The sequence below is a fragment of the Sebastes umbrosus genome, chromosome 14, assembly GCF_015220745.1.
Source record: "Sebastes umbrosus isolate fSebUmb1 chromosome 14, fSebUmb1.pri, whole genome shotgun sequence".
NCBI lineage: Eukaryota > Metazoa > Chordata > Actinopteri > Perciformes > Sebastidae > Sebastes > Sebastes umbrosus.
In genome coordinates, this window is record NC_051282.1 from 10,117,862 (window position 1) to 10,129,587 (window position 11,726).

The following is an 11,726-nucleotide window of genomic DNA, read 5'->3' on the forward strand; positions in this document are numbered from 1 at the left end:
GTTCAGTCTAAAATAGTCTGCATGACGTGGTTTCTAAAGAAATTCTTTGTTGTTAGTTAGGAGGAAAATGACTCATTTGAAAAACCAGAAAACAGGAAGTCACAAGGCAGGCTGACAAATATCAGACCTTGAGCATGAGATAAAATGCAGAATTCAAAGGTTTTTCCCCAGTTTTTTAAAAACAGGGCATTGTGTCTGCATGCAGCTGGAGATTGAATGTCTTTCCCCAGCACTGGAATAACCTTCAAAAACTCCAGAGTTGCTTTCCATCTTACATCATGAGTATCTTTCCTCTCTGCTCTATAGTTCACTCTAATTGCTATTCAAATATTCCTTCTCTTCTTTCATGTCACAGTGATTTTGTCAGAGCACTCCCTATGGTCGGCTGTCTGTAACTTTTGGTGATCTCATTCTGGTGAAGCTTATTCTACTGTTAAACTCATCATAAGTCACTCTGGATAAAAGTGTCAGCTAATGCCAAAAATATGTTATGAAATGATAAATGATTCATCAAAAAAAAAAAATCCAAAGTGTGCATACGGTCTTTTCTTACAGTAGCTCATTAATAAGATTTGAAAGTGTCAGTTTTAAACAGATCAAAGTGTCATTATGGTCCAGTTCTATGGTCTGATTCAACATTGCCATGGTAGATCACTATGCCGATTTTCAAAAATTACACTTGTTTCATTATAAAATAACTTATTTAGAATATCTTACTCATTTACTCATTATTTTATATTAAAAAAAACTGCCATGAGGAAATAGCTAGTAAAATAATCTACCACTGTGGTGAATAGTTTGACATTTTGGGAAATACGCTTATTCACTTTCTTATCACTAAAGTGTAAAAACAACAGGGGGGTTATGCCCTGTATTATTCACTGAAGGCAGCAAGAGTAAAATGTTGAATTGTCATTTTTACATTTTGTTTTTATTAACAGATTAAACGAACAAGATACATCATGTTAATTTAAAGGTGCTGGTAGGTGGAGTTTGTAACCTTTGGATGGAGCCACGCTAGCTGTTTCCCCCTGTTTCCAGTCTTTATGCTAAGCTAAGCTAACCAGTTGCAAGCTGTAGCTTCATATTTACTGTACTGACATGAGATTGGTATCAATCTTCTCATCTAACTCTCCGCAAGAAAGTGAATTTCCCAAAATGTACTTTAAATTAGCTTGAAGGGGTTGAAAGAAATACGTGCAATTCTTTGAAAAGTGGGGTCTCCCTTCTCTCAAATGTCCCCGAGGTTTCTACCAGAGCTAGAGAGAGAGAGACAGAGAAGGAAAGAGACTTTTCATGTCCTTTAATGACACATCTGACCAAAAATAACTAAAAACACCTTCAAACCCAGCAGCTCACTGAGAGGAGAGAGGGCCTCAGGCAATGTGGCAACGTCAGCGCAGCGGGACATACATACAGTAATGAGGTTAGCTCCCAAATGGCACCTTGCCATTCTTCAAACAGCGCTGACATTAGGCTCCATTCAAGCCGTCACCTACATAATGTAGTGCACTTCATGGCTTTCTACACTGAGGCCTGTTTTTTTCCATAATGTATAAAGTGTGAACTCTGCAGCGATCCTCTTATCGCTGAAAAAATAATTAAATCCACCAGGAAATGTGGAGGACCCAAGAAGCTGGGGGGGGGCTGAAAAAATAAAGGAAACAGGTGCTCTCCGGATTGGTTCTACTAAATAAAGCTACAAAAAATATGAATCTGATATTTTCTAGTGAATGAATAAAATAAGAGCTCTTCACTGCCTTGAGTGCATTTCATTCTATATATATTTACAGCTTTCATCCTGTTAAACTGTTTATTACATTCACTCTTTTCTCAGCTACTAACACTGATCAGAAACGGGCAGACTTTTTGGCACGTATTTGTCTCCCCATAATATCCCACATCATTACATGGATGTTATGTCACACACAGACACTGTTCAGAGGGACACAGAGGGAACACAATCAATTTTCTAAAAACAAAACTGCAGGACACAGCGATCATCACGCTACCTCATCTGGTAAACTCGTACCCAAATTTTGTTCTCTTTCCATCCATCAGAGGGTGCAAGAAATGATGTGAAACTCACTGAACAGACAGAAATCTGCTTATTCTCGTCTTCTTTTAGCATTGTTGTAAATAAAAAGAACAGAGAGCAGCAGCTGCTAATGCACATAATCATACTCCACAAAAGGTTTAACATTATTCATTTCTCTTTTTAGGTTTACGATATAAGGCTGACGAGAATAATGTTCTTCATAATAGAAAATAAATACAACTGACACTTTTCTAATTCACACTCAATAAACTGAATGGAGACAAACCAGATGGACAGTAAATATCTCAGTATAGGTTTGTTGATGGAAGCCAATCAAGATAAAGTCCAGTTTACACGTCTACTGTCTACAAAAAGGATGGATTTTTTAAATTGCAATAACTAAAAAAGTATTTTGTGTGATAAACATATGTCATTAATGGGAAACTGTAATTCCTTTTAAGGCACAGTAAAATAAAAAAACACATTTTTTATGTTCAAATTCTGTGTTGCATTGTTAACTGTTCAGTTATTCTATGATAAATACAGTCAAAAAATCTTTTTGGAGTGTTTCATGTCACATTCCCTCTCTTTGTTCATCCTGTAAAACATTAAAATATTTTTGATGACTCTTGAACTCGAGGCAGATTTCAGTCTGCAAAAAAATTCTTTGCATTTCCAATCATTTAAATCTGTCTCATAATTCCATTATACTTACAAATATTTCACATTACAGGAGCTTCTGTTTCACTGTGAATTACATGGGGCTCTGTTTAAAGGTACAGTATGTAGGATTTGGCGGCATCTAGTGGTGTGGCTGCAGATTACAACCAACTGAGTACCCCTCTACTCACTCCTCCTTTTTCAAGACTGCGGTAATGTGAGCCACCGAGTGTAAAACTGTGGCAATGCCATTCAAGTCACTCAGAGGCCATCCTTACCATAATAACACAACTTTAGGAGCAACGGAAGTCAGACGGCAGCTGGCAGTACCACGGTTTTGCACTCTGTGGCTCACATGGTGGCCTTCAAGTAACGTAAAAATGCTAAAAGGCTCTCTAGAGCCAGTGTTTGGTTTGTCCATTATGGGTGGAGCAACATGGCGGACTCTGTGAAGAGGACCTGCTCTCTATGTAGATATGAAGGGCTCATTCTAAGCTGAGGAAAACACAACGGTTCCTAGTTTCAGGTGATTATACACTAATGAAAACATAGTTATGAATATTATATTCCATTTCTGCTAATAGATCCCCCGAATGTTACACACTGTTCCTTTAAGTTGCTCTTGTAGTAGTTTTTAAATGGTGGTCAGAGGTTGTCAGAGATTATAAAAAGGAATCAGCTGAAACAACTGGTCCAGAAAAATCCACTCTGACATCATCTCTCTACTCTGAATATCAACATTGTGAAATGTAAACTATGTGACCCGTGACAGAAGGTTTCCGAAAACTGCGAGCCGTTCGTTCCCTGTGGCGAACAACCACTTGACTTTACACTGTACAAATGTCAGCTGGTCTGTTCACACATACATGCAGACAATTATTTCACTGTGCGACACTCAAAGGGCTTCTGTTGGCCCTCTGACAGATGCACAGCTCCTGTTTCTCACCTCCAGGGAAAAGTTCATCACAGCAGAGCCGTGACATTTGAAGGTCAGTGGACCACGAGGCCGGAGAATGAGAGAGTGGAGAAATCTGCTACGTTTTTGCTGTTTAACATAATTTCCTCCATTTTTTGTATCTTATTCCACTTTTTTTATCCAGTGAGCAAAATCGAAGCATGATCTGGACAAAGGAGAACCAATCTCTCAGAGTATAAACATGAACCTTTAAAGAGTTCTTTACAGATCAGTCTTTTCGTCCTGTGCAGCTGAACTCGAGTCCACCAGTCTGCGCTGCTTCTTCTGGCCAGGATCTTGTGTGTGTAAATGGCTGCATGTGTATGTACATGTATATGTGTTTACATCTGTGTATGTGTTTTATTGTGTGTGTGTGTGGACATTCAATACCCAGTAGCGTTGGCAGGCGGGTGTATGCTGAGTGTGGAGAAGCGTGTTCCTGATCCTGAAGCAGCGAAGCTGTAAGCTGCATACGCCACGACGGAGCCGACCATCAAGCCTGTCATATAGGAGACTGTCATGGTGTTCCCTGGAGAGACACAGAGAGCAGAGAGTGAATGTGGAGCTGATAGCTTATCCAGACTGAACGGTATTTTTAAACAAAAGATGCCCCTGGGACAGTGAGCGACATGTAAGAGATAAGATAAGACAGTAAATAACAAGACTAAAAGTCTACAGCCACGTTCAACGGCAAGAGACAGCTACGTTTTTGATCCCGTTTAAATTGCGGCATGAATCACACATATGATGTTTGTCAATTTAAAAGTTATTTTGCAAGTTAAGAACGTTGCAGTTTGTCGTAGGTTTGTCGTAATATCATTTAGTAATCACTTGCATGACTTTTGGGTGTGTCGTCTTTCTAATTAAGTATTCTCACGGTCTAATATTTCATCAGTTTTACGACAAACTGCGACTTCCTTGACTTGCAAAATTATGTTTTTAATTGACAAACACCATATGGGTGATTTATGACGCAATTCAAATGGGATCAAAAAAATATTTGTCTCTCACCGTTGACTACCGTTCATGTTTTTTCCGATATAAGGTCCCATGGTGGTCCACTGGAAGGGGAGGTACTTTGCCTCTCTCTCTCTCTCTATAATGTTTACCATGTTCACCATCATAGTTCAGTGGGTTAACATGCTACTTCAGTACACACTAACTGCAGTATGTTTTGCAGTTTGTTCCAGTAGTAAGCTAGATCTTTTTAAGCTTACCTATCATGATATGGGGTCATTCATTTGAAACTCGTCATTTTGGGAAATACGATAATTTGCTTTCTTGTCGAGAGTTCGATGAGAAGATTAATATTACTCTCATATCTGTATATGTATATGTATATGTATATGAAGCTACAGCCAGCAGCCAATTAGCTTAGCTTAGCATAAAGACTGGAAACAGAGGGAAACAGTTAGCCTGCCCTGTTTAAATGAAACAATCTACCTACCAGCACTTCTACAGCTCACTAATTAATACATTAGGCCATATCTTGTTTGTTTAATCTGTACAAAAACTGAAGTGTATAAACTATATGATGTGGTTTTACTAGGAGATTTTGTTCCAAACTATTCTTGGCCGGGAGCAGTGACTTTTATTTCTCCATAAAAAAGCTGTGTTCGTCCAAGAAATAGAAAAACAACAACATGTCGTTTTTACACTATAGTGTTGATTAGTGAACTTTAGAGGTGCTGGTAGGCTTTTCTCCTGTACCGACAGTAGAGTATATCTTCAAATGGTCTCTTTTGTCCGTCCAACAGTCCAAAGCACAAGGATACTCAGTTTGCAATGATACACAGCAGAAGGAAGCATCAAATCACATTTGAGAAGCTGGAACCACTGAAAGCTTGCTATTTTTGCTTGATTGATTACTTGAATGATTTATTTATTTATTTTCTGTCGATCAGCTAATCCATTTAGAGTTTGATGTGTTATTTTTAGAGCTGAAAAAAGACCAAAAAAATGAACATCACTACGGCAACTTTTACAAACTATCTATCTCCACATACAATTATTTACCCATTGAGGTGAATAACTCACCTGCTAGCTCCCTCTGTTCAGGCGGCACTTTGCCCGCAGCCTGGATCATCGGAACAGACCCGAAGTAGCCGTTGGTGACTCCCATGAGGAGGGAGAAGAGACAGGGCCAGGCGGGATGGGACAGGGTGGGCCGGTCGGCCGGGTACACGCACATGACAAACAGAGGGATGAAGACCACCCTCAGGCAGGAGAAGAAGAGCAGGCGGCCTCCGGACCACTCGTACGGCAGCGCTGCCAAGATCTGAGGAAAGAGAATGGGTGTGTCTCAATGATGCTGGGGGTTCAATTCTGCTTTGTCGCCAGAAATATTGTGAAATAAGCACAAGTCTTAAATTAAAGTTAAAAATGAAAGGTGAATATTAGTCCATGTTCTGCAGCAACTCTCTGAGCCATTGGTCTACTAGCTGCTTATGGCACTTTCCAGAGAGCACAATAAATAAGTCAGTTTTTTGCTCTTTCTTATCATGACTTTTTTCTTTTTACCTCTAAGCTACCTTAATTTTCTTTTCCCATTCTCTATTTAATTTCTCCCTCCCTCTTATCTTTTTCTCCCTCATTTCAACAAAATGCTAAATTTGCTGTGAGGACAAAGTCAAAGCGTACAATCAGAACAACTTTCACTCAACCAACTTTCTTCCTTTCAAAGTCAAAATTATGACTTAAGGACACCAGATAAGGTTTCATTTCTGAATATTCAGATAAAGCCTTTGAGCTATGTGCAATTATCCCAAAATAAACCCAACTTTTTTTTCCATTCTCACTCTCAGGTTTAATAATTGGAGCAACTCCTTTAACAATTTCACAAGGTCAGCTCCAGTGTCACAGTGTGACTTTGTCTCTTTCCTGCTTCTGTAGTGCTGAGGAGCCTGAATTAAGGCCTACAATTAAATCCCAGAATCTCAGGAGGTGTGAAATGATAGGGATTGCCAAGAGCTATGTGAATTTTAGAACGTAAATGATGAGGTTACAGTAAGAAATTATGAATGCTGGTATCCCATTTTGGCATATTTCCCCTGGGGGAGGGTGGGGGCACTGGGACATGTCCCATAGATGTCCCATAGAGTCTATGAATATAGAAAAATTGAATTTGAAAAGTCTGTGGCATAGACTTTTCAAATTCTATTTTACAGTTTCAGCTTGATTCATTGACTACAAACCATGCCCTCCTACTGAAACTCCTGAACTCTACTCTTTACTCAATAAACTAGCTGGTGCTTATAAGAAGTGCTGCTGCAATTGTAATTATTGAAGCGTCACTTAACTCCACCTGATGTTGTCAGCAATATTTTATCATCATTAATCAAATCTAGTATGATTTCTTTGTATTTGATTTTACTGTATAGTATAGTACATGTCATACAGTAGTATAGCCTGACATTTCGCTGTATAGTATGATAAGTCACAGAGAAGCTAATGTCATTGTTTACTATGGTATGTCATAGAATAGTGTAATGTTAGAACATTCTATGATATATCACACTATACTAGAGTATAGTGTGATATATCATAGAATATTCAGATGTAATAGTATACTATGATATCAGATAATGCTTATACAGTATGTAACCTGGACATCTATAAACCTTCACTTTACAACCAAATTTAAGCTGGTTTTGACCTTCAAATCACCAAATCAGTGCTTACTCACAATTTGAGGGACTCAAGGGCTCCCCTGAACTCTTTACTCATTAAATTGTCTGCTGCTAATGAGAAGAACTGCTGCGATTGGAATTATTGACATTTCAATTAACTCCACCTGAAGTTGTCAGCAATATTTCATCATTATTAATCTAATCAGTTTCCTTGTGATCTATTGTTAATATAAACATATTGATTATAACTCCTTTGGCATTGTCTTTGAAAAGTAAATGAAGTTAATAATAAAACTGAGCTCTGTTCTGCAACACAGGACTGGAAAACCCAGCACAGGATGTTCTACAGTTATTAAATGTCTAAGAAAAATCCAGCCTCTCTGTCTCTCTCTTACAGCCAGTTGTGTGTCCGACACTATAGCCCACAAAACACAGATATATGAAAAAAACGTCTAAACTCTATTTCCCAATTTGAATAAATTATGAGGCGAATTCAAATATGATTGGAATGAAACAGAATTTTTCCAAAAATGCAAATCATGGGCGCCCCGATAGCTCAGTTGGTAGAGCGGGTGCTCATATAACAAGGCTGAGTCCTAAACGAAGCGGCCCAGGTTAAATTCTGACCTGCGGCTATTTCCGCATGTCACCCCGTCTCTCTCCCCTTTTCTAGACTGTCCACTCTCCTTTCAATAAAGGCTTGAAATGCCAAAAAAAAAAAAAAAAGAAAATCATATTCAGGTGCATACTCGTATTTGTTTTTTTTTTTACTAGAACATGTTTACATGCTTTAATGTTCAAAAAACACTTTATTTTTCTCATACCGGCTGTGCTGCAGCACCTCTTTTCACCCTCTGACTGAAACGCTCTCTTCCCCCCCCAAGCCCAGTCTGCTCTGATTGGTCAGCTGACCCACTCTGTTGTGATTGATCAACGGCACTAACCAGCTTTGTTTGAGGGCATGCCAAATTAGCCGCTAGGCAGGTATTATTATTTGGTGGCATCACCACGTTATGGAAGAAAAGGCGGGACTTCAATCAAGGCGTTTCAAGCAGTTCAGGATCAGTGTTTCTGTGGGGGAGAGTGACTCCCTTTGGTGTGGACTTTGGGCTTTGTAACATTGCATACCTTTTACATGCACAAAAACTATACAACACACCAAAGGAAAGGGGAAAAGCACAAAAGCATAATAGGTTCTCTTTAAAAAATGTGTGCCTCACCTTGCCTACAAAGTCCGACATGTTGAAGGTGGCCATGATGAGGATGGGGAGCCACTCTCCTAAGGTGTGGTTTCGTATCTCTGACTCCAGCCCGGGGAACAGACACAGAGTGATGCTGTAGGTCACTGCTATAGACAGCATGTAGGCCCAGATCACGCGGGACACCACGTAACGATGCACGATCATGTCTGGTTAGAGAAGACACATACACACACAGGGTGATATTCAAAAGCTCTCACTTGAGCAGGTTAATTCACTAAGAACACGCTCCTCTTCCCATGAACCACCAGGGGATGCATTTAAATTTCAAATCCATCTGTTGGAGTCAGAGGGTAATTGAGCAGTGAGTACACGGGATTAAAAAAGAGAGAGTACCACGGACACCAGGCCAGCTCCTCCTTATCTTGGCCTTCGGGGCGTCGAATCGCACATACGTCCCACCCTCAAAGTCCTCGACGACTTCCTCTGAAGGTGTCGGCGCTGTCCCACCATTTCCCTGAAGAGATAGACACACAGACAGTTTTAATAAAACAAACACATGACAGGTAGAAAAACCTTTGAGGCCAGTCATCTACATTACATCAACCTTCCAATAGAAAACATACAAACTATTAAATTAACAATTATCTAATTTCACAGGGAAACGTCCTCATTTTGTTCCTCATTTCCTGAGAACTATTTCAAGGCTTTTTCAAGGATATTAACAGTTCATTAAGAAAACACTAGGGGTAGCTATCACACAGTAAATAAACATATTCTCTCCAAGTGGTTAAGTGAACTTTATCTTTCTATTTTTCATTAAGAATGGCTTCCCGGCTGCATGACATCAGCTTTTTATGGCAGCGGCTATCAGAGACGATCACTGTGAGTGGCTGCAGGTTGACGTAATGATGTTGGAGAGGCTGCAGATTAGACAGCAAATAAGCCCAGGAGCCACACACAAGCACGCACACACGCACACATACACACACACACACACACACACACACACACACACACACACACACACACACACACACACACACACACGTCTACAAACACACATTTCCTCTTCACCTAAACATGTAAGCACATCCTTCTACTCATGCTTCTTTCCAAACACACACTTTTTCATAGGTACATCACACAGACACACACAGACACGCACACACACACACACACACACAGACACGCAGACACACACAGACACGCACACACACACACACAGACACACAGCAACAGACACACACACACAGACACACAGACACACACAGACACGCACACACACAGACACACAGAAACAGACACACACACAGACACACAGACACGCATACACACACACACACACACACACACAGCCACAGGCACACACACACACCAATCCATTAGTTGATTAGAGGGACTTGCGGGCCAGAAGGCACCACTCTTCTTGATTATCCCTTAGCATAGAGCGCTCGGTTTCCCCCGGCAACCAGAACAAAGAGCTGCCTGAATCAGCCCCCAGATGCAGAAAACGACACACACACACACACACACATACATTACTGTCAAACACAGAGGGGGCGTCCCTCACACACTTGTCTTGTGCGTAATGGCGTACAAACACAAACACGCACACATGAAAAGATGACAGCCTGAGGTGATGTGTCTTCCTTTGAAGGCTCTGAACACACACACAGGGCGTGATGAAGAATATTAGCTCCATGTCTTCAGGCTACAAAGTACTGCTTCAAGCATGAATACTAAGTGGATTTACCTCTTCTCCTGTCATTTTTCAGTCACTTCTTTCTAGTTGTGTTTCACCCCTCTGTCTCACCTCTTTGCCTCAACAGTTTTCTCCCCACCCTTTTTTCTCTCGGTGTCGTGACTGTCATTTCCTCTCTGTTCGCAGGCGGCCTCAACCTCTCCCTTTCTCTCTAAAACTCCATCTTTCTTCATCTATTTTTTTCCCCGCATCACCACTCTCATCCCTAATAACCCCTCCCAAAATCCCTTTCTCTCTCAATATTTCTCTTTGTGAGTGGCAGCCCAAAAGCAGCCCTGCACAGCTTAAATAAATGATACTGCATTTTAAAACCCACACAGCCCTCAATCCCTGTGTGCACACTCAGACTGAAGAGGAGACACACACACACTCCTCACAGAAATCAACAAGGAAATGGGAGTTGCATGACACCACCGTTTAGAGGCCTGACATTACCTCCCTGTCTTAGTTTGGAAGCAGTTTGTTGTTGCAACATTTACAAAGGATTTAATGAATGAAACATGTAGAAGAAGCTTTAACGAGAGAATCTCTTCGCCAATAAACTGTCCACAAACTTACAAATCTTACTTCCTCTGCGGTGACATCATGGTGAACTCTGTATCCGGTCCCATTGTCACGGGGGTCGTGACCTTTGACTGGACCTTTGCCCTGGGCGTTGTTGGTGTAGTAGCGGACGAATTGGGAGCGGCGCACCAGCAGGTGAAGCAGGAAGCAGAGCATCTCCATGCTGATGGAGATGAGGAAGAAGATGAGCGTGTTCCTCCTCTCGTCGGGGATCAGCAGCTTGGTGAAGATGCGCGACAGGGAGATGATCACACCTGCTGTACCTGGGAGGAACAGGAAGTACCACGAGAAGAGGAAAAGGAAGAGGGTGAGTGATGTGATAGGGATGTGTGTGCACAATTTGTTGTCTGTGTGAGCGTACTTACTCTCTCCAGTCATCACCCCCTGCGTGTACCTCTTGGGCAGCATCCCCATGTAACCATAGAAACTGGACTGCTGCACTGGGGAGGGATGAGGAAGTGTTTATCAGTACAAACAGTCAGCACTGTAACAACACAATTTATTTAGAGGCACCACTTCCTGAACGTCCACACACCACTCGGGAGAAGCCACTCTGACCTCCGGACCTCCGCTAATTAAACTGTTTCCACTGTTGGCTGAAAGGCTGTGTGTGTGATCACACCCAACATTAACCACGAGGGACGTCGAGCTAAGTCATTAGCAGCAGCTGAGGACTGAAGCCTCGACTGTTGCTTGCTGTTCATTTGACAGCTCTGACTGAGCACCACAAGCACCACAGTTTTGCATTAATCTCCTTATGTATATATACAGGCGGTGAACAGAGTATCAGCCCCAAAATAAATATTGGAAGCTTGCGATTTTTTATCGTGACTGTGTCAGAGAGGTTTGAGTTATACTGTATGGCAACATCTGAGGCTGTATTATACATAAATGTGTCTCTATAATCTATACCTCC

General features: G+C 41.1%; 1 protein-coding gene across 4 annotated transcripts in view; it reads right to left on the bottom strand.

The window, feature by feature from the left end:
* Positions 1-3,189: 3,189 nt before the first annotated feature.
* The window catches only part of slc29a4 (solute carrier family 29 member 4), a 29,962-nt gene continuing 21,425 nt past the window's right edge, over positions 3,190-11,726 (bottom strand). For 3 of the 4 annotated variants that reach the window (XM_037791078.1, XM_037791076.1, XM_037791075.1), the window contains 6 exons: positions 11,176-11,250; positions 10,805-11,073; positions 8,878-8,998; positions 8,503-8,690; positions 5,691-5,931; positions 3,190-4,182 (listed from right to left, as the gene is read on the bottom strand). In XM_037791078.1, coding sequence (XP_037647006.1) covers positions 4,037-4,182; positions 5,691-5,931; positions 8,503-8,690; positions 8,878-8,998; positions 10,805-11,073; positions 11,176-11,250 — 1,040 coding nt within the window. In that variant the 3' untranslated portion in view covers positions 3,190-4,036. The remainder of the gene's footprint in view (positions 4,183-5,690; positions 5,932-8,502; positions 8,691-8,877; positions 8,999-10,804; positions 11,074-11,175; positions 11,251-11,726) is intronic. The other variant, XM_037791079.1, reaches the window with a different exon arrangement.